Source organism: Watersipora subatra, chromosome 1 (genome assembly GCF_963576615.1).
Source record: "Watersipora subatra chromosome 1, tzWatSuba1.1, whole genome shotgun sequence".
Classification (NCBI taxonomy): domain Eukaryota; kingdom Metazoa; phylum Bryozoa; class Gymnolaemata; order Cheilostomatida; family Watersiporidae; genus Watersipora; species Watersipora subatra.
This window is the reverse complement of record NC_088708.1, coordinates 11,207,868-11,232,800: the sequence shown is the minus strand read 5'-3', so window position 1 is coordinate 11,232,800 and position 24,933 is coordinate 11,207,868. Positions and strand designations below refer to the sequence as shown.

At 36.0% G+C, this 24,933-nt stretch overlaps 2 protein-coding genes across 3 annotated transcripts; one reads left to right on the top strand and one right to left on the bottom strand.

Annotated features, from left to right (window-relative positions):
* Nucleotides 1-675: 675 nt before the first annotated feature.
* Nucleotides 676-2,719, top strand: LOC137385674 (BTB/POZ domain-containing protein kctd15-like). The gene is made up of 3 exons (XM_068072191.1): nt 676-888; nt 1,497-1,679; nt 2,159-2,719. Exons 1-3 carry the CDS (start codon nt 764-766, stop codon nt 2,715-2,717), a joined length of 867 nt encoding a protein of 288 aa, XP_067928292.1. The 5' UTR covers nt 676-763; the 3' UTR covers nt 2,718-2,719.
* A 96-nt stretch (nt 2,720-2,815) lies between these two features.
* On the bottom strand, nt 2,816-17,263 carry LOC137385673 (protein LSM14 homolog car-1-like). Of its 2 annotated transcripts, XM_068072189.1 has the most exons (10): nt 17,046-17,263; nt 16,231-16,397; nt 11,203-11,305; nt 10,998-11,099; nt 9,724-9,942; nt 9,123-9,257; nt 8,888-9,005; nt 4,771-5,135; nt 4,296-4,366; nt 2,816-3,289 (listed from the first exon to the last, which is right to left on the bottom strand). In XM_068072189.1, exons 1-10 carry the CDS (start codon nt 17,158-17,160, stop codon nt 3,269-3,271), a joined length of 1,416 nt encoding a protein of 471 aa, XP_067928290.1. In that variant the 5' UTR covers nt 17,161-17,263; the 3' UTR covers nt 2,816-3,268. The 2 variants fall into 2 exon arrangements, with proteins under 2 accessions (XP_067928290.1, XP_067928291.1); XM_068072190.1 differs by lacking the exon at nt 10,998-11,099.
* Between the last annotated feature and the right edge of the window lie 7,670 nt (nt 17,264-24,933).

Sequence of the window (24,933 nt, the reverse complement as noted above, 5' to 3'; positions counted from 1 at the left end):
TTGTTTTTTGCATCCACAGTGGTGTTTCGAATGGTTACCGCAGCACTGTAGATGTCTATGGATTTTTTTCCATATGTTAATACCCCTTACTATGTTTTCAACATGTCAATATTTTGAAGGTACTGTAATTTCAGTATTAATGTATTGCTATAACACCATTGTGAAGAGAAAAAACATCAAACTCTTTTAATCTTTTATAAAATGATGCATTATTTTAAACATATGTATTTAGTTCTATGATCAAGTATTTTTGTGTCTTGATTAACTTTGCTGTAAACAATACATTAGCAACGAATGTGCAACTACACATCTACCACAGCAATGCGCCGCTTATGACAATCCACGCAAAAGGATTTGACATAGCATCATACATACCTTATCAATCGAATGGTTACTTTTTGAACATGTATTTGATCTGCACTGCTTATCGCCGCTTCACTGAGAATTAACGTTCTTGAAAGGGCATGCCTCAGGGCAGCCTGCATCAACCCTAAGCCATTGTTTCTCAATTGAAGATATCCAATCAAAAGGGAGCCCTGAAGCCAAATAAAGCCTGAGTCACTTTTCTAAGTTTGCTCAAACGGGGCGACAGCTCCAGATGGCAAAACAGTAATATAGATTTGTGTAAAGTTGGCAAGCATTCAGACAAGTCTTACTCTACTGTCTGCCACTTGTCAGACAGATTCCGCTTGTCACCGTTTCGGGAATGCCCTAGCAGAGCATTTTTGACACCACTAGCAGACCAGCTCCTCAATTTGGATAAATGGTGGATGCTGTATTAAATACGCTTTTTCTCCAGCGACAACAGCAAGTAATGAGAGATATGGAGCGTTCTGACAGCAATGCACGGAGCAGTTTGTCACCAACATCCAGCAAACAGATCAAAAGGTAATACACTTGAAACAAAAAATATGATTGCAGGCTGATGAGAGGCTATGGAGAATTGTAGTCTGAACTTGGATAAAATTACGTGGTACATCTATGATTTAAATTGCACAGTTGATCTTTATTGCGTCTGTCCAAAGCTGGTAAAGCTGTTTGCTCTTCTGGCAAAGCTGTTTTGCTATATTGGCACGATAGGTTATTAGTTCAAATCATAGATACTTGAAGAGTAGCTGCAGCAACATTAATCTGAACTATATAGCAAATTGAAAAAAAAACCATTAAGGTTTTGACATTATAGGAGCACCTGCACTGCCATTAGCACAAATTATAATGCCTACCGCAGCACTCCAGTGTTGCTGCATGCCCAGTAGCAGCAATTCACTAGTCAGAGGTCAACAGTCTGGTATGAAAGCTTCTTCACTAGTATGTGAGATGACATCAGTATGTAGCTTTTCAACCACTTATAACAATATAAATTTGAATAAACAAATTTTTCATTTTTTGCTTAAACTTAAAACCCTCAAAACATGGCGCTACATATGACTAAAACATGTTAGCAGTGAGCACGGAGAGGCGTGTAAATTAAGCCGTTTAGAATTTGTACCTTTTAGAGAAAATGGAAGCGCAGCAGTTCCGGTCACAACATCTTCAAAAAGGCCGTATACTCCAGAGACACCACATTATCAGGTCTTGACTGGTGTACCTAAACCAGCAGTGCCAACCAAATTGACCGCACCGGTACATATTGACATCGGTGGGACAATTTACACCTCATCATTAGAGAACCTCACCAAGTAAGTGACCATTTCTAGATGATAGCAAGCCCATTGGCAAACATGAGCTAGCTTAATGGAGGCAGTAAAATACAGAGGACAAGGGTTGTTTGTGGAGTTAGGCCAGAGGCAATCATCACGGCTGACAAATGTGTTACGATAATTGCTTAGTGTGGTGTAGGTGCTTGAGGCAGGGTGTATTAGGCAGAACATCAACGTGCACGTGAAAATTTGGCTAGGAGGAATAGCTGCTAGCGTATGTTAAAATTACCATGTTATATGATAAGACACAAATGGGATAAAGCAATTCATCAACATGCCTAAGTCCACTTAGCCATAGGCCATGCTTTTCAATTGTTCGACTGGGTGGTGGCAACATTGCCTTGGGGCAAATACCTTCCTTCCGAGGCTTGCTTAATTGTGGCTATGATTAGGCCAATGGAGTACTGGAGGCTTGCCCGCGAGTGGTGCATGCATCGTATTGATTGTATTTGTTGAAGGTATCCATCATCAAGGCTTGCTAAATTATTCTCAGGAGAACTCCCCATAATACTTGACACCATGAAGCAGCACTATTTCATTGATAGAGATGGCCCTTCATTCCGTTACGTTCTACAGTTTTTGAGGTGTGGCTGTTTGACTCTCCCCATTGGCTACGATGAAATTGACATACTGCTGCAAGAATCAAAATATTACGAATTGCATGAGTTGACAGCCGCTATAGAAGAGCACCAACAGAATACCAGGAAATCCAAACAAGAATGCTTGGCAATCAGCATCTGTCCAGAGCTAGGAGAAAGGATTTATCTAAGCGGCCGTAAGCTCACTATAGAAGAAAGTTTCCCTGAGCTTAGAAATGCTGTAGGGGATTCGAGAAACTCTGGCTGGGCTCTAGACAATGACTATGTTATTCGTTTTCCTATCAATGGATTTTGCAAACTTAATTCTATTCAGGTTTTGGAAAGAGTACTCAACAACGGATTCAGTACAGTCACCAGCAGCGGAGGAGGCGTGGAAGGTCAACAGTTCACTGACTATCTGTTTGTTAAGGACTCATGATCACTATTTGAACATTTACAATTTTTACCATTGATTTTATGCATATACGAAATAATTTTTATTCAACAAATTGTAACAAATATTTTTTATCTCCGCATTGTGCGGTTGGAAACAATATGTATAGTAGAAACTGTACAGGTGAGGTGAATGGTTAAGACATTGAAAAATGATGTTATTTTACATGAGTCTCATAATTTTATACAACAGTATGAATACAGTTACCTTCCATTTCAAATTGACATAAATACTAGAAATCTCTTTCACCTATCTCAAAAACCGCAACGTATAATAAACAATTGAAATAGCACAACTTAAATAATTCAGGGATAGCTGGAAGGGAGATCAAGGCATAAGTTCTGAAGTGGAGGAAGATCACAGACTTATATACAATTGTTGACGTCACTTGCGCATGTATATATATATTGGCGGTATAAGTCATTTTTCATCCCATCTCTCATTTATAAACAATTGCACAGAACTAATAGTCGCATCCTCTCCTCTTTAGTAGAAGCTTACGCTGAACAGTCACTGGGAATTGCTGGATTCCATGTCTAGGACTCCGCTGCTACTTGCTGCAAGCAATGTAAAGTTGAGCTGGAAATGATGAAGTCAAACACACATACATGTAGCATACAATAACACGCCTTGTAGTCAGTCACAACTTGTAATATAGTTTCAGATTTAATTCGACACATAGCTTTTGGAAGCATTATTTTGTTCTATTGAATGATAGAAGTAATTACTGCTCCAAACTATTTAAAGTTTGTTGCAATTTTGTAACATATTTATAAATAATTTGCCATCACGGAAGTCAAATAACATGTCAAACATCAGACTGACACAATATAAAAGCGTTTTTTAAATTTTATGACCCAGTAAATCAAAATACAAAATCATAAATCCTGAACCAATTATTTAAATGTAACTGCGCTGACTACAGCAATTATGGCCAAATTTGATGTTCAGAGAAAACCTTAACTATGTCCAGATAGCTTCGCGGAGACAGTAACTTGCCTTTTCATTTTGTTAAATGACGTAATTGCAAAGAAATTGCACAAATAATTCTCAGATGTCTACTCTTCTACAATATATATATATATATATTCCCTTTTGAACTCCTAACTCTATGAAAAAAGCTTCAAGGCAAAACTGAACAATCGGCAAAGGAATGTAGGGATCCATCCTCCATAATAAGACCAGGCAAAAATATATTAGCATAAAAATCATATTGTATATAAGAAAAAAAAATGTCTCCATCTTCATGATACTTCTTTGATAAGGCTCTGAGGTTATTTTATAGTAAATGTTGCTATCTCAGTTATATGCTGACCGACTGAGTGTAGCAAAAGCTTGGAAAAATTATTTTGGTGTTGATAAGAGTTGAACACATCAATATTAAACAGCAACAAAAGATTGGGTTAAGCACAGCTAACTTTATTTATAATGTCTTACCTAAATCCGAATACAGCTGTGAATGGGTGGATAAATCCAAATTTGGTCTAAGCAGTGGTCAGCATCGAGTGATTAAAAATGTAAGCATACTTGATACGAACAAAGTAGTCAGTGAAACATTCTCACCTTTCGATCAACACCGGCTTCTTTGTAGTTATAGTCATAGTCAACCCAACCTTGGTTATGCCGCCGCTGTCCTAAAACAATCAAGTATACTCCATCTAATGTTTCGCTAGGTTTATCAGACACCATCAACGAATACAAATAAACATTTTGTTTGTTCAATATGGGTAATGATTAAATGAGAGGAGCACCGGTCTAACTAAATAGAAATTGAAAGATATAAAGCCTTCGGTATTTTATATCCTTAGGCATGAATAATAATCAATAGATAAATAAGCCGGTGAAGTCTCCTACAATCAACACAACTTCCCCAAACCTACATTCCATTATCTTTTGTTAAAATATTATAATTATATCCAATGATCATAGATAAACAAAATTAGCATATCTGGTGCTCTAGCGACAACCATTCCGATTATGGAATGCTTGAATACAATATAGATAAATGAATGCACCGAGGAAGAAAACAAATACTCACCTCTACCCCGAACCTCACCAGACCCGCGTCCTCTGAATCCTGAATCATCTCGATTATTGTAGCCACCTCTATAGTTATATGCGCCCCTGTTGTTGTATCCACCTCTGTTGCTATAGTTACCTCGGGTGTTGTTGTATCCACCTCTGTTGTCATACCCATCTCTATTTTGTTGGTAATTCTGTACTGGCCGATTATCTCTCCCGTGATCCCCATGATATCCTCCTCCACTGTTATAACCTCTCCCTCTATAGTAATTGCCTCGATATCCACGACTGCCTCGGTAATAGCCACGCCGAATGTTGGGCTGACCAAATGTCTCCGTGTTGACTTTCCGCTCTTCTTTCCAATTCAAGCGGATCGGCTTTCTGTAATATATCAAGATGATAGGGAAATTCAGCTCAAATTCAAAACAGATTGCACTCATGTTATTGCCAAAAGAAGTTGAGTGATCAGGTGATTTGATGGTTTCCTATCAGTTTCAATCAAAGGTAGGAACAGATTGAAGGCTATAAATGTTACAATTCACCTTTTATAAAAAACCTGAATCTTTGGACAGCATTGCATTGTGAGTGACTAACTCTGACACAATGACTAGATCAACTATAGGTTGTGCATTAACAATTATGAATAGTATAAATAGTATCAAGATAACAGAGTGTCCATTTGATCTGAGTGTATAGTAATATACAGTAGACACTCCTATAACGTAAATAATCCGTTTCAGGAAAGTTTACGTTAGAGGGAATTTCCATTATATGAACAGTAAAATACATGTAAATTGACTAATCCGTTCCAAGATCTTTCCAAGCTCACTCCTTTGGCTATGCAAAAAAGAAAAACTTTACTTAACTTTTTTAATTGGTGGGCTATACCGTAACTGCAGAATTATTGGTTTGCATCAACAACTTTTCTCCATTTTATGATCAGTAAGCTATCACCGGTTTTATAGACCATGATTGCGGTAAATTTACAACAAGTTGATAGAGACTGCACACTTTCTGGCGTTCATTTACAACGATTTGCTTATTTTTCTAAACAGCAAAGTCTATTCTGCAAAGTAAAGCTAATAACAAATATTTTGTCTGTCTACAATAAGGCAAAACAAAAAAATCTTTTCACTATAAAAAGCAGTTCTACCTTTTTGTTGTCTATCACTATTCAGAGGTCAAGGTTAGGATAAAGATAATTTTTGACGATACTCCAACTCATGACATTAAGACTGGTAGACCTACGTTGTAACATCTGTGCCAATCGATCACCTTTGTAATTATTAACGATTGCTCAGCTATACTATTTGCCTTTGTGTCGACACATTTAACGGTCTATTACGACGAATTAGAATGTTGGGAAAGTTATATATAATAGATACAACGCTAAACGCATGGCATTTTTCCTACCGCAAATGCGGCAAAATAAGCTAACAATCAAATCGATTTTAAAAACTCGCCTGACTTGAGACTACGTTATATAGAATCTTTTACGTAGTATGAAGCAAAAACTTGACATAAAATTTTTACATTGTCTGGAATTTACGTTATAGGAGGTATACATTATAGGGACTGCTGTAGTTAATGTTCGATACCTTGCACTTAATTACTTCACTATATCAAGCACCTACCAAGATTAAGACTGCATGCTTCAGGTTGCAGCAGTATTTTAGGATAGACTGCATTACACAGTATGAAATAATGAGCTATGAATGTTATTTGAAGTTTTTTAACGCAAATTTATTAATACTGGGTTGAACTGAATTTAATAAACATTCACCATCTATACATGTGTGAAAGTATTGAGCAGGATTTAACGTAAGATAAATAGCAACAGAATGCACAACACTTTTTGCATACACATTTAGCATACTATGCCTTTCTGGCATAATGACAACCACTCATAAAATTCTAAAAAGTAGATATTGCAAGGTTTGGCTGGATGCAGGTTTTCAAAAAAAAGATGCACTGCCACAAGTCAATGGCATCATAACTTTCAATTTTTATTTGTGGCAGAGCATTAAAAACAGTTCAAATAAAGTAGGTAAGGATAACTCCAAACTTGAATCCATTACAAAATTACTAGGTGAAAAGTGTGACAGACAACCTTTTATCATCAACTGATATAACCTTCTGTATTCAGGTTAATAAAAATTACCCTTAGTATATCGATTGCAGCTATAAAACTGATGATAAAAATTCCCCACTGTATAAAGCAATTAAAATGAAGTAATTGTTAAAAGACTATTTTAAGATCTATTTAAAAACTGGAAGGGAACATAACAGCAATACCATTGATATAGCAGAATGTGTTTAAAAGCATGTTCCAATATCAGTTAGCTCCAAAAGGAACTAACTTTGGAAACACTTGGTTGTTTTAACTTTTATTATTCGTACATAGACTCGAGCTTGTGTAGTTACAAAAAATATAAAGCAAGTTTGTAGAGTAGTGATGACCATCATCCAAACCAGAAACTAAATGATGATGGGTTGAATGATATTATGAATACAAAGCCCTATAAAATTCATTTGTGCTCAAATAAAATATTTGTGAACACCATTGTATTGTTTTCAAATCCAATGTTGTATGGGCAGAAACAGAATCAAGGAATTGGTATTTGGAATAGTACAAGAATACCGTGAAACCCCTAAGTGAACGCCGCCTTTATTTGACCGCCACCTCTATTTGAGCGCCACTATAGGAGAAGGGTTGGAAAATAGAGCGTTAATCTTTAATTGATCGCCACCTCCATTTGACCGTCACTGACATTCTTTGATCTTTGCGAACCCATAATAGAAAGTCATCACTAAGTGCCCACAAAATCATAATAATGAATTGATTACATCAATAACAATTAATTCTTTCGTTGTTTCTGTTCATATAAAAGTCCGTTTTTCAACTTGAAAGCTTTTCAGTTTTTCCGTTAAAACCTTGAAAGAAACACTGTAGAAATAATTAATAAATGTATCAGGTAAATAGTAGTTCCTTGTTCAACGCAGTCTGGATACTTCGATGTATATGAAAAAAGGTCTACGTTTACGATAGGTTATGAACGACTAGTTTTAGGCTAAAGGTTGTGCTTAGAGCCTATCCTAAAGTTTATCATTATTTGTGCAAAATGCAACGCGTAAAAGTTTTGCCCTACTGAAAAATTATTTGGATACTAATATCGACTAGTTCAGCAGTGCAGAAGAAGAGTTGTGGTCAGAAAACATTGTGAACGGTGTCGAACAGCCAAAGGAGGTAAAATCATTCCAAACGAAAGCAATGATCAAAACGCAACTGGCCGAGCAATCAATATTTTTGTTTCAAAAATATTAACTAATGTTTTAAAAATATTAATTTTTGTTTCTGCATGTATTATAACTTATAAGTATGGTTTGTTTGTGTAACTTGTTGTTGAGCTTGTAGCACTTGATAGATTATTATATAACTTATAAATTTGTAGATTTATAGCATATTATTTAATAGCATCATTGCGGTAATCTGACCTTACAATAGATCGACACTTGTAAATCCTCTTCTATTGCACATAAAAAACTAGTTTTGGCTGCAAATTGTAGCAAACATCAATAAGCTTTTACGCAACAGTGTTAAATATAATTATAAAATGAAAACATGTTTTCAAATTTAGAAAATAAAAAATTTACAGCTCCCACAAATTGCAAATCAGGGCACAGGCTATAATATCAATTATTAATTGAAAGCAACAGATATCAACCGGTAAGATATTTCTTGGCTTCTCAATGCATATTTATTTAGCGATATTTGACAAATTCCAGGCAAGTTAGTAGATTTATTGCTTCCAAAAAGGGTTAATGTCACTCTGCCCCAAGAAGATTGCAAAATATAGGCGACATTCGCTTCGCTCGTAAAAGAGTTATATTGATCTTCCCAAAATTCAGAGGAGCTATTTGAAAGGTTTTACTAGCTACTAATCGTAGTTTCACAAGTCCGCATATTTGTCTGATGTTCACGCAGTTCACAAAATTGTGATTACTCAACAGGCTAACAATGACTTCCTTTCCGTTGCCCTCTTCCACCATTTTCCACTGCACCAATTAAATATTGTCGTTTAGTGGACTCAATACCAAATAGAAAAAAATCACCATAGATTATATACACATACCCTTCGGCTCTGTCAGCAGCCTCGCAGCTGATGTTATCGAAGAAAGACTTTGATTTGTTGTAATATTCTGGTTCTTCATCATCAGATTCGCCTCCTTTGCCACCTTCACCATTCACCTCTACGTCACAAAATATTACCTGATAGCATCTACGTGTAGCTTAGTGTTAAACAAAATGGTGAGAAGGTCAAATAAAACGGTCTTGCCTGATCAACAGGTGATAAGCAGAAGACTCACCAGGAGAGGAAGATATTGTTAGTTTCTCTTTTAGTTCTCTTTCTATGTCATCTTTATTGAACTGCTGGTTTGAGGACTCAAAGTCGAATTCACTGTCAAACCTGAGTTGGCCACCTCGTCCTCCCCGACCTCGTCCTGCATTCAAAAGTGAAACCGATCCATTTAATATTCAACCAATAAAATGTCACAAGTCGTCAATTAATTTTTAACACACACCAACCCAGCCAATACACGCTACACTATTACCATCACAGACTATCATCTGTAATACCAATGCTGAAACGAATATCACAAGTTACAACTATAAAATGGCATATTTCATATGTTGCAAACAATGCAATGCAACAATTTTAAATGGTCTTTGAAAATCAAATATTTTTATATACTCAGATGCATTAGATTCTATTCCGTATTATGGCAAGTTCCAAGTTTAGGCCCATAGCATAGAAATCTTGATGAACCCGAACATCTAATTAAGGGAGCAATAGCTGTGAGAACCAACTGCCAAACAGCAGCTTAAAGAATTCTACAGAAGACCGAGTCACGACAAGTAGCATTCAGAATAAAACAATGGAATAGTTATTTTTACTAGCACGCTTACCTCTGTGGCCACTGTTTGCCCTGTAATTGCCTCGTCCTCTATGCTCATATGACCCCCTTCCTCGACCTCGATGATCCCCAGATCCACGGCTCCCGCCAGACTGCTGCCTTTCTGTAACTTTTGGTTGTGCGCGATTATCGTGTGTTGGACTCTCACTGGCTGGTGTAGCATCTGAACTTGGTAGCCTAGCTTGGTTTGAAGCATGTGTTCCAGCAATACCTGAAACCCCAAACCAAGTTACAATTAATAACAATACTGACACCGGCAACTATTAAAACTCATACAAAATGAAGCCAAATCATGTGAAAAGAAAACATATGAAAGGGACTTCAACGTGCAAATCTTTGCTCATAACAAGCTAGCACGATTAATCAAGCCATGGTCAAGTCTGTATCCGATGACACAAATACAATACATGTATATCTAACCATTCAAGCCATTTAAAGCGCCGTTATAGCTTTTGGTGATGTTAAATACTTGGCATAGCTCAGACAATACTTTGTGCATCTTAAAAGGAACTACGTTACATGCAAAAAAGGTTGCAGAATTACTAGCTATTTGAATAAACATACAAACACAGCGCCTATTGATTCATTATGTATAAAATTTGCTGTTATAAAAAACTGAACTCTGGAGGAATACGACTTGAAATATGTAATATTTATGAAGTATACCATGTAAATCAACAAAATTCATCACATATCTGGAAAACATCTTCGTATAATTGACGAGGCTACCAAATATTCCATTTTGGCACGATGTCACAAAAAATTAGAAACAAAGCAAATAAAAAAATCTGACAAAGACACGAATATAACTATAACTAGTCATTAGGCCATGTGGACGTTGATAAATTTGAAGACGAGTAGATAACTCCAATAATAAACAACTGAGCTAAGAACTTTAGAAACCACAAATGTAAAAGTTAAAGCAATAGACAACTGCGACGAATGAGTAATTGTTTTAAAACCATACGCCAGTTAGCATCTAGACATCATTGGAAACTAGGAGCAAAATGAGCTTTGAGTGAATAGTTGGACACAATTACGACTCAAGCTGACATTAGTTGCCAAGTTCAACGTATGCTGATCCCTGCAAAAGATAGACCAACAACCAACCAAGTAGACAACTCCAATAATCAGAATAGGCCTGCTGCACCCAACCAGCTGAAGCACAGCAGAATGAAGGCAGACAGAACAATCAGCAATTACGAAAGGTTATTGCATGCCAGAACATCCCACACCATGTTAGTAGCCCAATCACAAGCTTTTTACCCTGAACATCTGATAACTGCGTCGGAGCAGGTTTAGAGCCTATAGGTTTAGGTGGTGCTGTTGGCTGTGTTTGTGGCACCGAGGCAGGAACTACAGCTGGAGCTATAAATCAGTGAGAACACATTGCACTGAAAGTAATAGGTATGACAACCCTTTAGACAAAAAACTATTAGAATGGAAAACCAATAATAATAATAATTTATACCGTGGGAAGCATTTGCACTTTGTTGAAGGGGCTGACCAGGAGCTAAATGTTGACTATTTTGAGAGTTCTTTGGCTGCGTTGGTGAGTCTGGCTTGGTTGAAGACTAAAACCAAACATTCAGTTGATACAAAATCACTATGGTTACAATTCAGAAACAAGGATAACAACTATCACTAAATTCAAATAACAGCATTTGCGGTTGACTGTTACTACAAGTAGTGCGAAGTAAAACACAGAAAAAGCCTGAAGCATTGCAATATGAATTGAACGGTCTAAAGGCAATAAATGATTGGAGTCACCATTCGTAACACAATGTTCTTTCAAATTAAGTAATTCATATTATGGTAGCAATTAAAGTTTATGAACATTATAATGGACACATAGGAGCTGTGGAATTTGTTATTCATAGCCACTCTTAAATGTTGACTTGCAACCAATTTCACATTACAGTTATTTGGTATCAAAAGACTCGCCATGTCTTACTCTGTTGTGTTGTAGGTGTCAAATATGTGGAAATGTGATTACAAGCTCTTAAAAGCTCAAAAACGAAAAGCCGCCGTAGATTGGGATCTCTTTATTTCTCTGACGTATTCATTACAGTTTAGTTATCGTCTTGCCATATGATGTTCTCACGTGAATTGAAAGGCCAATAAAAAGCTCAATATAAAACTTATCGTAGCACTAGTTTATGACCAACACTTCGGGTTTTACCGAATACCCCGTATCAAATATAGATGCTCGCTACTTTACAATTTTGTTTCGGCATTATCTAATCGGCAAGTCGTAATCTGATCATGCGACCCAATACTTTGCAAATAATTTTTGCAGCACTTTTCGAATATCACAGGCTTGTCATGATTATCAGACAATGATATGTACTCCTTCGAGCTAAGGTTGAAAAGTTTAACGAACTTTTACGGTAAGTTATAAGATATCAGTGCTAAAATTGACAGCATTACAATGGCGATAAAATAGACGCATAAGAACAATAGACATAGTTTTATTGAATGAGTGAAGTATATGTATGAAAATATTTCAACGAATGAGGTTGCATGGAAGTGTAAACAGTAACCATCCTGTAACAACTACGTCCCATTTGAACCGTTTTGGAAAGCGAATCCAAACTACGGCGGTCTCGTGTGGCTGCGATTAAATATGTGTTTTTTTGCTTTTAAGAGCTTGTAATCACATTCCCATATATTTTGCACCTACAACACAACAGAGTAAGACATGGTGAATCTTATGATACCAAATAACTGTAATGTGAATTTTGTTGCAAGCCAACCTTTAAGGTACGGCCACACGTAACGAATTATTCATTCAATCTGACCGAATTCACAAAATTCAGATTTATTCGGTCGAATATCACAGAATTATTCGAGCTGTGCATGCACACCGAATTCGTCGACGGAAGGCTTATAATTGGCTAAACGAGTTACTAGCGAGCACGATTCTAGCAGCTTGTGCAATCAGTATAGTCCAAGACACGTATGATGACACACAACAAAAGTATAAGTGTAAGTCAACACAGTACACACGATGCAACTGCTTAGATTGCCCTTTTGTTGGTTTTTATCGTTTGACACTATGGTTACAAATCATTTCTTTTTAAATAATGAAATGTTTTTTAGCAGCAAATATTCTGTGGTAGAAAGAATCGCCATCTTTATTTAGCGCAATCAAGTATGTTGCATCGTCTTTACTATGGCGAATTGACGTAATATTTTTCTTGCGTGTCGCCTTATGTGCTTCGGACTACGTAAATTTTAAAAGCTGTAAGAATTGTGCTCGCTAATAACTCGTATAGCCAATTAAAAGCGGTTCGTCGATGAATTCGGTGTGCATGCACAGCGCAAATAATTGTGATATTCGACCAAATAAATATGTGAATTTCGTGAATTCGGTCAGATTGAACGAATAATTCATTACTTGTGGCTGTACCTTTACACTGTGCACACGAATGTATCTTAATCACAAATGAGGTGGCTTGTTAGCACCATTTAGCAAACAAGATAGCTCAGTTATAGCTCTTGTTAGCTATTTCAATCCTGTACAGCAAAGTGACTGCCAACCCTATATTACCTACGCCTTTCGTACACAACAGCCAAAGTTATTGTTCTTGCAAAGTTTCTACTACCTTGGTGGATTAAAGGTTCCTGAATTTTCCAGGGATTATTTTATTAAGCCACCCATTTATATGCAACATGTATTAAGATATTGAGAATGCCATAAACCTAAGTTCAGTAAAAAAAATTGCCTTAAACAGCAAAATAAATTACTGAAATATTTTTCAATAAAAAGTTCAGTAACTCAGTGCAAACCTACTTATGTATTTAAAAATTGTGTATTCTTTTACCAAAATGACTTATTAACACTTAGCATAAATGTCGTCGAAAAACGCAACACAACTTGAGAAATTTCATGAAAGTTGAGTGCCAAATCTAAAAAGTTATGTAAACCAATATAAATTCTTTATTTTCTATTTGGAAAAGGAAATTAAAATAAGCAATTTAACACTCAACAAAACTTGTACTGTCCAACTAAGCATGTAATACTAAGCACACTAATAAGTTTGAGAACCAATTATAGAAATTGGGATTTAACAGAGAAAAGTATCGAAAGCTGGTACAACAAATTGAAAACCGACTCATAAAATTAACTAATGGTATATATCTCGTCTTTATAATGCTTACGTAATGCAAGAGATCAATTTAACACTCAAACACAGCACCAAACAACAATTATTAATCAATTATAGGTACAAGAAACTCATAAAAATAGATTAGAAAGCATTATATTTCATACCCAAAACCATTTTTTATTCAGAACAAAAATGATTTCCATTTTCATGAACAAAAATTTAACGAATAGACTGTAAGCTTTGTTCTCCACAGGCTTTTACAATTTAATGGTATATATGCTGTTGGTATCTAATGAATGTCATGCAGCAGCATAATTATACCCGCCTTGTACACTAGCCTTGTACACTAGCCTTGTACACTAGTCTTGTACACTAACCTTGTACACTACCCTAGGACACTTATATTTCGCTAGTATTTCGTATGTTTCGTGAGTAGCCCAAAGAGTAAAATTTCGCTGCAACTTAATTTCACAGCTCTGATGAGTGCGAAGATATAGTGATGTGAAAATAAATGCAGTGGAACAAACATAATTAGATTCCTCCGGTTCAGTTCACCGATAAGGAAAAAATTTCAATTTGGGACTAGTTTGTAATTGTGAACCGCAGGTAGAATCGTGTGGGTGAGATTGATAACGCAATTTGATCGCTTGCTGCCATTGTTTCTTGGACTATCAATGAACAAAGCTATTTAATTTTGCATTTTCACTCGTTCGTTATGATAATTTAGTTTCGCACATGAAATTTTCGCGAGAGGATGACTCCGCGAAAACGCGAAAGTTAGATGAGGCGAATACATAAGTGCCTTAGGGTAGTCACTAACAGTAAATTAGCATTTAGATTTGGTACACGTAATTCAACAGAATTTACAAAAAATAAATTTTAAAAAACAACAGAAAGGAAATAATAAAATCACACGTAAAATATATTTTTACAGCTGACTATGTAATTGAAAATCTGTTAGGATAATTTGAACTATTGCACTACAACCTTTGGCACAATAAAGTCTTGATAGAATCTGACAAATTCTAGAAAAGAATTTATCAGTTTAATTTACAACATGTATGCTCTTATTATCTGTTATGTATATTGTCTGCCAAAAATTCTGTTGCCAAATAAGTTATGCCTGATCTTGGAAAATCATTCTACCTTGTGGCTATAGACAACAACAGTAGAAATGATATCATGTCTAACTACTCTGCTTACTGATAGTATCAGATAGATAGATAGCACCTGATGCAATGTTTGATTTATGCTGACTAAACCCTGCTTCCCATATACCCGCAAGCGCCAGTGGCAAGATCGCAGGGCTATCGGCAGTACCAATATGCCCAGTAGTTGCCGGTGGCCCATGCAAAAAGTTGAGCGTTGTTCAACTTTCGCAAGGAGCTGCAGACACAACCTTCCTAAAATGCACTGCACAGCTGTAGGTCAGAATTTTCAAAATAGCATGGCGAGCGACCATTTTTATGCGATCAATAGCAAGGCAGCTTTATGTGAACATATGCCACCGAGCCTAGCGACGCAAGTGTTTTGCTGCGGGATATTATTGCTGTGGTCTGGCAGCAGATATGGGAACCATGCTTGACATTATCGGAACTAAAAACAAAAGATTTTGCTTAGCTTGCAGACAAAGCTCATCAATGAAATTTCATCAGAGCAGATCATTTACCAGTAAGGCCGTGAGACCAAACTTATTTAAATACAGTGAAACTCGGATAACTCAAACTTCACAGGACCAAGAGGAAGTGTTCAAGTTATCAGAGCACTGTCACAAGTGCATGTATTTATCAGTAGATACATGTACATATACAAACTATATATAAAACAAAAGCATAGATTGCTTGTAGCAAGTTAAAAGGCCTCTCATGTAAAGTTTGAAAGAATTTTTATCAGAAAGTATAGATATTTTTCTTTCACTTGAGATTTGTTTTTTTGTTTTAGGTGATGTGACTGCCAGGACGTTCTCAGGTAAAAATTGGCAAAACTTGATCGCGGTTAAAACGCTCAGAAAAAAGACATCTTTTTCTTTTGAGTGTTTTAACCAAAATCAGTTTTGCCAATTTTTGTTTAAGGTTTGCTTGCAATAAAATTCACATTACAGTTATTTGGTATCAAAAGGTTCACCATGTCTTACCATGCTGTGTTGTAGGTTCAATATATGTGGATATTCGTTTTTGAGCTTTTTAAGAGCTTTGAGCTAAGAGCTATTGAATGCGTGAAGTATATTTGAGAAAATATTTTGACGAATGAGGTTGCGTGAAAGTGTAAACAGAAGCCAGATCTTGTACAACTACGTCCCATTTGAGCCGTTTTGATAAGAGATTCCTATCTACGGTGAAAACGTTTAGATAGAGCACATTCAAGCCAGAAAGGCAAGTTCAGCATACCTTAACAATGGCAGGATCTGAAAAAGACTCAGGATCCGGTTGCTTAGGGGGTTCACATACAGTCAAATCTTTTATATCACTTCCTCGAAATATGATATACTCAAAAACCTCATCACGTGGTGGCACAAACCTCTCAGTTGGCCTATCCTCTGTTCCAAATGAGCGCACTAAAATACAAAAAGGTCATCTGTTTTAAAATTGGTTAAAATTCACATATCATGTGTTGATACCAATGTCAGAAAAAAACGCCTTCCCCAAGATTTTAGTGTATTGCAACATAGGTAGGCTATGTCATAACCAAAGCAGCAAACCATGCTTCTAGTTCCAAGTCATTGTTCAATTGTAAAATCCTTCGTTGAGGACTAGCCCAATTTATTTTGGCATAGCGAGGACTTTCAAATAGCAACAAGTACGTGAAACATGTGTTATGCATTAGGCACTGCACGCGAGCCACAATAAACACCGGTGCCTGAAGCAAAAGTAAAAAAAAACAATTTAGATTGGTCAAACCCAGGTTTATGCCCATGCAGCCAAAACTCAAAAACGATATTGCAATATAAAAGGCACAATGATCATAAAAAGGGGAGTAATATTGGACCAATTTGTCATTTGCGAGATTATCGAATATATCATGCGAAAATTATTTTGTAGTCTTTTTGGTTTGGATTCGATGAGCGTTATAGAAAAAATGTATGTTTCATGTTTGCCAAGCAATGCATAAGTAACAGGCACCTGTCTTTGATGGTAAGTAAAAATTTCTTGAACGAGAATACGCACGGCAATAATAACAACAACAATAATAATACTTGTCTAACCTTTCGCCAAGGCTACTGTCGATTCATTCGTATCAATAGTATACAGTATGCCTTCGTAGCGGATACCCGCTTTAGATATTAAACTTATTTTACTGCCGATATACGGAGTAGCCATTTTGAGTTGAAGCAAATGTATTTCAACAAGTAATGAAAGTGGATGGGGTGGATTAAATTTAACGACCAGCCATCGAAATCGTTAGTACGAGATATACCGTAACAAAGCCGTGAACCCGCTAGGGAGCGCTAAATTTGTTGCCTAAAATAGTTTCGTATTAAATTAAAAACTTTAATAATTTTAAAATAAATAATTCAAAACATGGTTAAAAAAATTATTTTTAAAAAAACATTTTTGTTTAAAATTTCTAGTTGAAAAATATTTAGCGAAACCTTTTCATATCTATCTGAAGCTGGAAAGCATGAGCTTCACTAACGTCTGAGAGGTTTTTAGTAAAGAATTTTTGTAATAAAAGAGTTCCCACACCTTTCCTTCTTTCTAGAAGGGTGTAGTGGGAAAATTTTAGATTAGATTAGTATGGGCTAATTGCTGGCTACATCGAGTTTTTACACTTTGAGTGTACACTTTACACATTGAGTTGCATTTTTGTTTTACATTGTGAGGAACAAAGGGCCTACGTATATGCTTCACCATACTTCCAACGTCGAACTTTGCTATATAGGTTTTTGTCTCTATAAGTTAGAGCTCTGGTGAAAATGGGTTGAATTATCAAATAAAATTTACAAAAGTTCATTCGATAAGCAATTTTTAGTCGAGTCAAATATAAGCCATGATTTTTTAACTACTGTTTACGAGGAAAAGAAAAGTTAGTTCAAAACTAAATTGGAAAACGGAGAAACTCGTAAGGGTGAGATTCCAACATCAGGTTTATTGGCTCTTTTTGGAGACACTAGCGTTTGATCCCACTGGCATTCGATCTGTTTTGATTTTACAAAACTGGGATTTTGGGTTGCAACTAATTTTATGTTTGCACAAATTAATTCTATCGTTTGGTTAGAAACATTGCTTGGTAGTTTATAATTTATTTAGTTATTGTGTTATTATGCTGTTGTGGGTAGGTGTGGAGAAAATATATTATGCGTAACCAATCCGAACTCACACACAACATCAGTTTTGAAATTGTTATTTTATTCTAGTCTGACTATGCTTAGTTTGTGCGCTTTTGCTTAGCTTGTGGGAACTAATTTGATTATTATTGGTTCAGGTACAAGTGAAGGTGTTAAGCTATTGTAAGCAATACTGATATTTACCAGTAAAAGTTACTTCTTTACTTTATAAGTCAAACAGTAAAATACACAACGAATAAAATTCTGAAACAATAATGTTAATTACATACGTTTAGAATATCTGATGAAGGTTACATCTTTACTCGAACGGTCATCCATGCTTGTTTAAACAGTCCCTTATAGCTGTGAGTCTCGACAGTCAAACGAGATTCGTGACAGTTTATAGGTAGAGAGTTTCAAAAGTTGAAATAGTGTCGTAGAAGAGGCTCAGCTGACAAAGGAGAATAAGGCTCCATAGGCGGGGAAAGATGTTCCTCAGAAGGCAGAGAAGAGAGTGTCCAAGGAGGTCCCTGAGAAGAGAGAAAACTAGAGATAAAAATGCCGAGTCATTAGAGCTGTTCTCTTTTTATAGATGTTTAGCATGTGGGATAGCTAGCTTGTGGGTGTAGGTTGAGTGTTGAGGTTCGATGCTTTATGTCAGGCGTGTGAAGATATTTTGTTTGCGTAAGTCTTCAGCTAGTGCACGGGATGTAGGGTGGAGCTCATGAGTTACTCCTGGTATGTAGGTCATGTTTTTCTAATGTTTTTCTGGTGGTTTTTTGGCGATGATGGTTGGTAGGTTTAATTGCTTCGACTTCCTTTTGGCATGGTCTCCTTCTGGTGTTGACGCAATTTCTATGATTAAGTTATCTAATTTTGAAGTTTCTAATTTGCTTTTGACATTTTCTAATTATTGGCTCTTTTGATGTCTTTGGGCATCTTGCTGTTTGTATAGTCAGAGAGCAGGATAACCCTATCTGTCATAAAAATAATTTCTATTCCCTTTCCCAACTTGTGCGATTTTTTGAATTAAACCAATAGTTTTAGGCCTAGTAGTGATAAGATTAAGCCTTGCACACTGTACAACCATTCTGCTGCTGTTGGCGGCACTTGAAAGTTTATTCGGGGTGTGTTACCTTTTTCGGAGTTCTGGTACCTTTTTGCTATTGAGCTTGCATGTTAAAAAACCTAAACCAATTAAGGGAGAGAGTTCAGGGGTGAGAACTGTTCAAAGAACGCTTAATAACATCTGATGTAACAAATGAACTTGGTTAAAACATTTGATTTTGTTTTATTAAATAATTATAGTTTTACATCTCTTGATATAACTCCAATGGAAATATACACTTTTACTCGGTTGATGCTTCATCATCAATCGGCTTCGTCTGCAAATAAAATAATATACATGTTAGCATCCCTCCTGATAACAATTTCATTTTGCTGGCAATTAATGTTTTGAGGATTGCAAACCTTCTAAATATCAACAGCAGTGATGAGCAACGGATGTTACAACACACAAAAAGCTAGTGTTTGGGGATTTGGTGGAATCTTTCTCAATGCCTGGTTAAGCATATTATGGATACACTCAGGTTAGCTTTATTGCAACATACAGTGTAGGAAATAGATGTCATTTTGCCTGATGGGTCACACCAAACACACACGCAGACACATACTCACTTGGCTAAGCTATTCTCTTTTACTCTTATGATACATAATGTATAATCTGCCAGACAGACACACTAACCTTTTAGTGTCTGAGGCACAATCATCTTCTACATTCCGGTTTGAATAGCTATCCATAGAGCAGGCGCAGAGGTCAGTGCAAGGTAATCCTTGCTTCTGACAAGAGCACCTCCTAACACATGTTGTTTTGCATCTGCAGAACACAGTCTAAAATAACACCAAATAAGTCTTACAACTTGGAGCAAATATAACCAATCTATAGTGTTTCAGCCTCCCTTTTACTGTGTTTGGGGGTTTGGGATTAATGTTTGTAACAAAGTCAAAAACTGCAACTGAAATACACCAATAATAAATTGTTCTTTCCAACACATTCATATATACATTAAAGAACTTTCCACACTATGATGTATATGGTGCCTGCGAAGATGAAATGTCTTTTGAGAAATCACTATAAAATAACTGTGCTGAGCTGTGATTGTTTAATGGTGGTTGAAGTCATTGGCGTGCTGATGATCTATTCTCGACACATGTTCTGGCAGAAAGAGTCAAGGAAAGAAGAAATTTTTTTAATTTGGCTGCTTTTTGGGCACTATAAGCATCAAAGAGTTTACTATTTGATACAGATGAAAAAAAAACTTGTCAGCATTGATAGTCTGTGCCTTACACAGTTTGTCATAGGTGCGTTTTTCCTTCCGAGTAACACTCTTTGACTTAGTGTCACCATCACATATGACACATAACGGATCTAATATTTGACTAGAGTCTGTATTTGATTGTGTGGGATGAGGCTCATATGAGTCTTGACAAGAATCTGAGGCCTCAATACTCAGAGGTGTGGATGTACTTGGCTATGAAAATAAAACATAAATTTAGGAATGAGCCTATAGTCTATAACTACCTAGTCAGAGTCTTTAAATCCAGTTTTCCTTCAGCCTGTTTAGCTAGGAAAACATTGACAAACATATGCAAAAGAATGCGGCTTGTAGTTTGAGAGCATACTAGGGAGGTCATCAAAATGCAACAGCAGTTGGTAACATGACTGCAGGATGTCCTCCAATGTGATCTTATTCATTACCTCAGTATTTAAACTTTGATAGTTTTCAGTGAGAAAGTTGGTAGGGACAGGCAGTCGGGGAAACTACGATGCTGTGTCTCACATGATAAGTCATTAAACTTGTTGTTCAGAATGTGCTCTCTATAAGTTTTTTCTATGAGTGAACTTAATGTAACAAGGTTGATGTGCTTGAAGCACATCACCTCTATTCATCGAATCTGTGAGTGCTCTACAAAACTTTTCAGTTGTAGAGCCATCCTTGTTTTGGCCATCCCGAACATAAACAAGGGTCAGAGTTGGAGATATGGCCAGTTATGGTTGGTGTCAATAACAACATAAACTCAAATCTGATTCATATAATAATCTAGTAGACAGATCACATGACAAGAAAGCAGTAAAGAAAAGTTAATAACTTATTGAGTTGAATTTAGGTCTTCAGTTCAAATCATGTTGATTGGCCTTGATTGATAGATAGATCATTACGATCATCAAATTTAAACGAACAAAACAACAGGTTACAATGGAATATTTAACCACATCACATGTAAAATCTGGTCTGTGATAACATCTGTTAGTTGCTTGAAATGAATCGTCAGTCAATAGTGATTGAATCATCATATTAATATGGACATCGTTCTTGATATTCAATGACAATGAGTTAATGGCTATCATCGTGAATGAACGAGGTCTTCGGTTTGATAATAAAAATAATTAGTTCTGCTTACCTAGCAATAGTTGTAAATAGTTCCAAATGGTTGACCTTAAAATGTGGTTAACATGTTCAGTTGCAGTTTTTATTCATTGAGATGATAGAACTGCTAAATCATTCGAAGTTAGTAGCTCACGCATGCAGTGCACACCGCATATGCTACCAGCTTGGGCCGCCATTACTAAGCAAAATGGCGGGTTATGACGTGTTGTTGCAATTATCCAATCACAGTCTGTGAAATTCCTTGTCATAATGGCAACAGTGATAGACTTGTTTATTGCGCCTCCGCCTGTTGATGAGTATGTAATTTAAGCATGAAAGTATATAAGAAATAAGAACAGAGTGCAACGTGCAAACATACATTATATAAATGTTGAAGAATTCCTTGCACGCATCATAGTTTAAAAGTTGAGTACGGGATTAACAACTCATAATTGAGTAACTCTGCTCCCAGATTAGTACATACTATATGCTTGTCTTGTGGTCTGGCTGAATTTCTTATTGGTATGGTGCTTTCACAATATTTCCATACAGCCATGCTGCATATTGTTTCATAATATTTTGGACAACCAAATTAAAAACCATCAGAACTTTTGATGTAGCATGAACACTGACACATTCAAGTTAGTGTTTTTAAAAAGACTGGGGGATGTGTGCTGTGAAGTCGAGAGTCGCATGTTATTGGTAAAAACAGATTTGTCTAGTAGGTAGGGGAGGGTGAGCCGCGTTGCAACAAAAATCCATTTTTAGGTATGTTTTCCTTAAATATTGGAATATAACGTAGATAATCACAAAGGATGCAGAAATATGTTTTACATATGTATGCCAATACTTGAGATTGTATAATTTGGAAAATATCACAAAAGTACTAAGTGCATAATTAGTGTGTCAATGTGTTTCGATAAAGGGCACATTGACATTATTTGGTATTGTACTTTCAGCCAAATAATTCAAATTACCACCAATTATCTGAGCAAGAAAAACTTGAAAAGAGTTTGCTATGAAATTCAGAACACTGTGTACAACAATCACAACAAACAGGCTTCCACAGTAAAACCTACATACATTTATATATATTTCTCAAAGTTTGTTTGTATGTGTTTTTGTGTGTGTTTCTGTGTGTGTTTGTGTACGTCCAGCTATAGCTATTAAAATCTTTGATTTTAAAATTTTGCATTTTGATGGATTTGAACTTACAGAGATTGTAACCACAAGTTTTAAATTCAAGCACTCTACCCTTGAGCTATACAAGGCGTGTTGACCAAAGACATTATCATATACCGTGTAGCGTGTGCATACGCTAAATGACGTATTATTTGAAACTCTATGAAATCCAGTAACTCTGTGAAACACGATGCATTTTTGTGTTTTTCTTGAACTTCTATTTTTGGTCTTTTGTAAGGTTCAATTGCTAAAAAACGTGGTTTAAGCCAATTCTTTTCACGCGGACAATTGTATTATCTCTGTAGGAAGAGCCTCGACATTCCCTCTCCGTTCAGTCAAACAAAGAAAGTACGATATTTCATTTTTACATTGGTACCAGTATCGTAAGGTACCAATATTAAGAGGTACCAGTGTCGCCTCATTCAAAGTTTTGTTGGATAGCTTCTGGTGGAACAGTAATTTTTTTTATACACACACTTCTATGCAAGAATTATTATTATTTATTCAACATATTCAGGATTTTTATTTTGTTTTCTCAATTAGTATTAATTGTATCATTACCAAAAATCATCTTTTATTGTAATCATAGCAAAACAGACTTAATTTACCTATCATTTGCTAATTATTTTACATTTATATGTAAACCCTTTTATAGTTGTTTTATTTTTTTGTAATTTATTTGCCTGCACAAAAAGTTTTCCGCATGATATGAAGTTTAAAAGTTACAGTTATTTGACGAAGTTTGAAAACTTTTACAGTTGTCTGCATTTTCTCTCAGAATTTATTTCAACTACACAAAACACTCTTCTCGTGATATGTGGTTTGAAAGTTAGAATGGCAAATGTTGTAATATGTTAAATAGTACAAATGATTTTCCTGTCCAGAGACTTTTTTATTACCTGGGCAACGCTGGGTAGTACAGCTAGTGTTGATATAAAGATAAAAGTTTTCTTTCTAAATATTAGTATTTGTAGTAATATCAATATTGTCCAGAAATTTAGGGGTTCATCGTTAAAATTAACTTTTAGCTATATCATCAAGGTTTGTATTAAACAGCAGTTTCAATGCGACTCGAGCTGTTCCCTCTATAGAAATAGAAGGGCAAGTTGCGACATGTTGCGACTTGCTCCTTTATTCTTATCATTGCGATGTGTTGCAACTTGCCCCACACTCTTTGTGTTTCAACATGCCCTACTTGACACTGAGTAACCAAAATGTTTATCTCTACTCAAGATGATGTAACATCATGAAGTTGGTGGGTGCATTTTGAAGAAAACATGTCTATAGCTGCCTCCACCGACTAAATGTTAACATGGGATGATGTACATAGAGGATATACAATTCTCCAAATTTAGATATAAAAATAGAGACAAAAAATTACCAATAAATTTTACAAAATCATGGCTCACCTAAATTGCTGTTCTTTTCATTTTATGCAATCAGGATATCTCATAAGATGACCTAAAAAGCTGACCTAATTGACCTGATGACCTAATTAGTGAGATAAAAATTTTAAATGATGTAAACAAGCAAGAAATTTGAGGAGTCTTTCAACGTGCCTCGCGTTACAATGTGCCTCACTCTCCCTTACATTTGTATCAGACAGTAAAGAGCAAAAAACAGAGGTGAATTAAGATTTCAATCGGACTTATTATGAGTAATTGGCTAAAAAAATTGAACTATCTCTAAGCCCTAATGCAGCTCCTTGCGGAGCTTGTAAGCATTAAGGATGCCAAAGAAAAAATTGTTCGTTCTTATTACATGTTGCTTTAAGTGACATATCATTAAACTGCCCCGTAGGTTGGTCAACTTGCATTTTGATTCTATAGGCTTCTAAATTGGTGGTGTCTCAATAAATCAACCTTTTCAGTCACCACTCAGGGCTAATTATTTAATCAGTGTAAGTGCGCTATAAAAAGTTGTGCAACTACCATTAGTTTGTTTGGGTAAGCATTATTGCATGAAACAGACTTCAAATTAGTTGGATAAGAATTTATACAATACGATATATAATAGTAATACCATAAAACCCCTAATTGAACGTCATGGCGCTTTATTTTTCAACCCTTCCTCTATAGTGGCGTTCAAATAGAGGCTGGCCTTGTATTTTTCAAATGGCTCGTCAGAATTTTGGAAAAATAAATTTGGCCCTTTTGCGGGCGAAGCGAATGTCGCCTATATTTTGCCCTCTCTTTTCGGTCGAGCGGTATTAAACC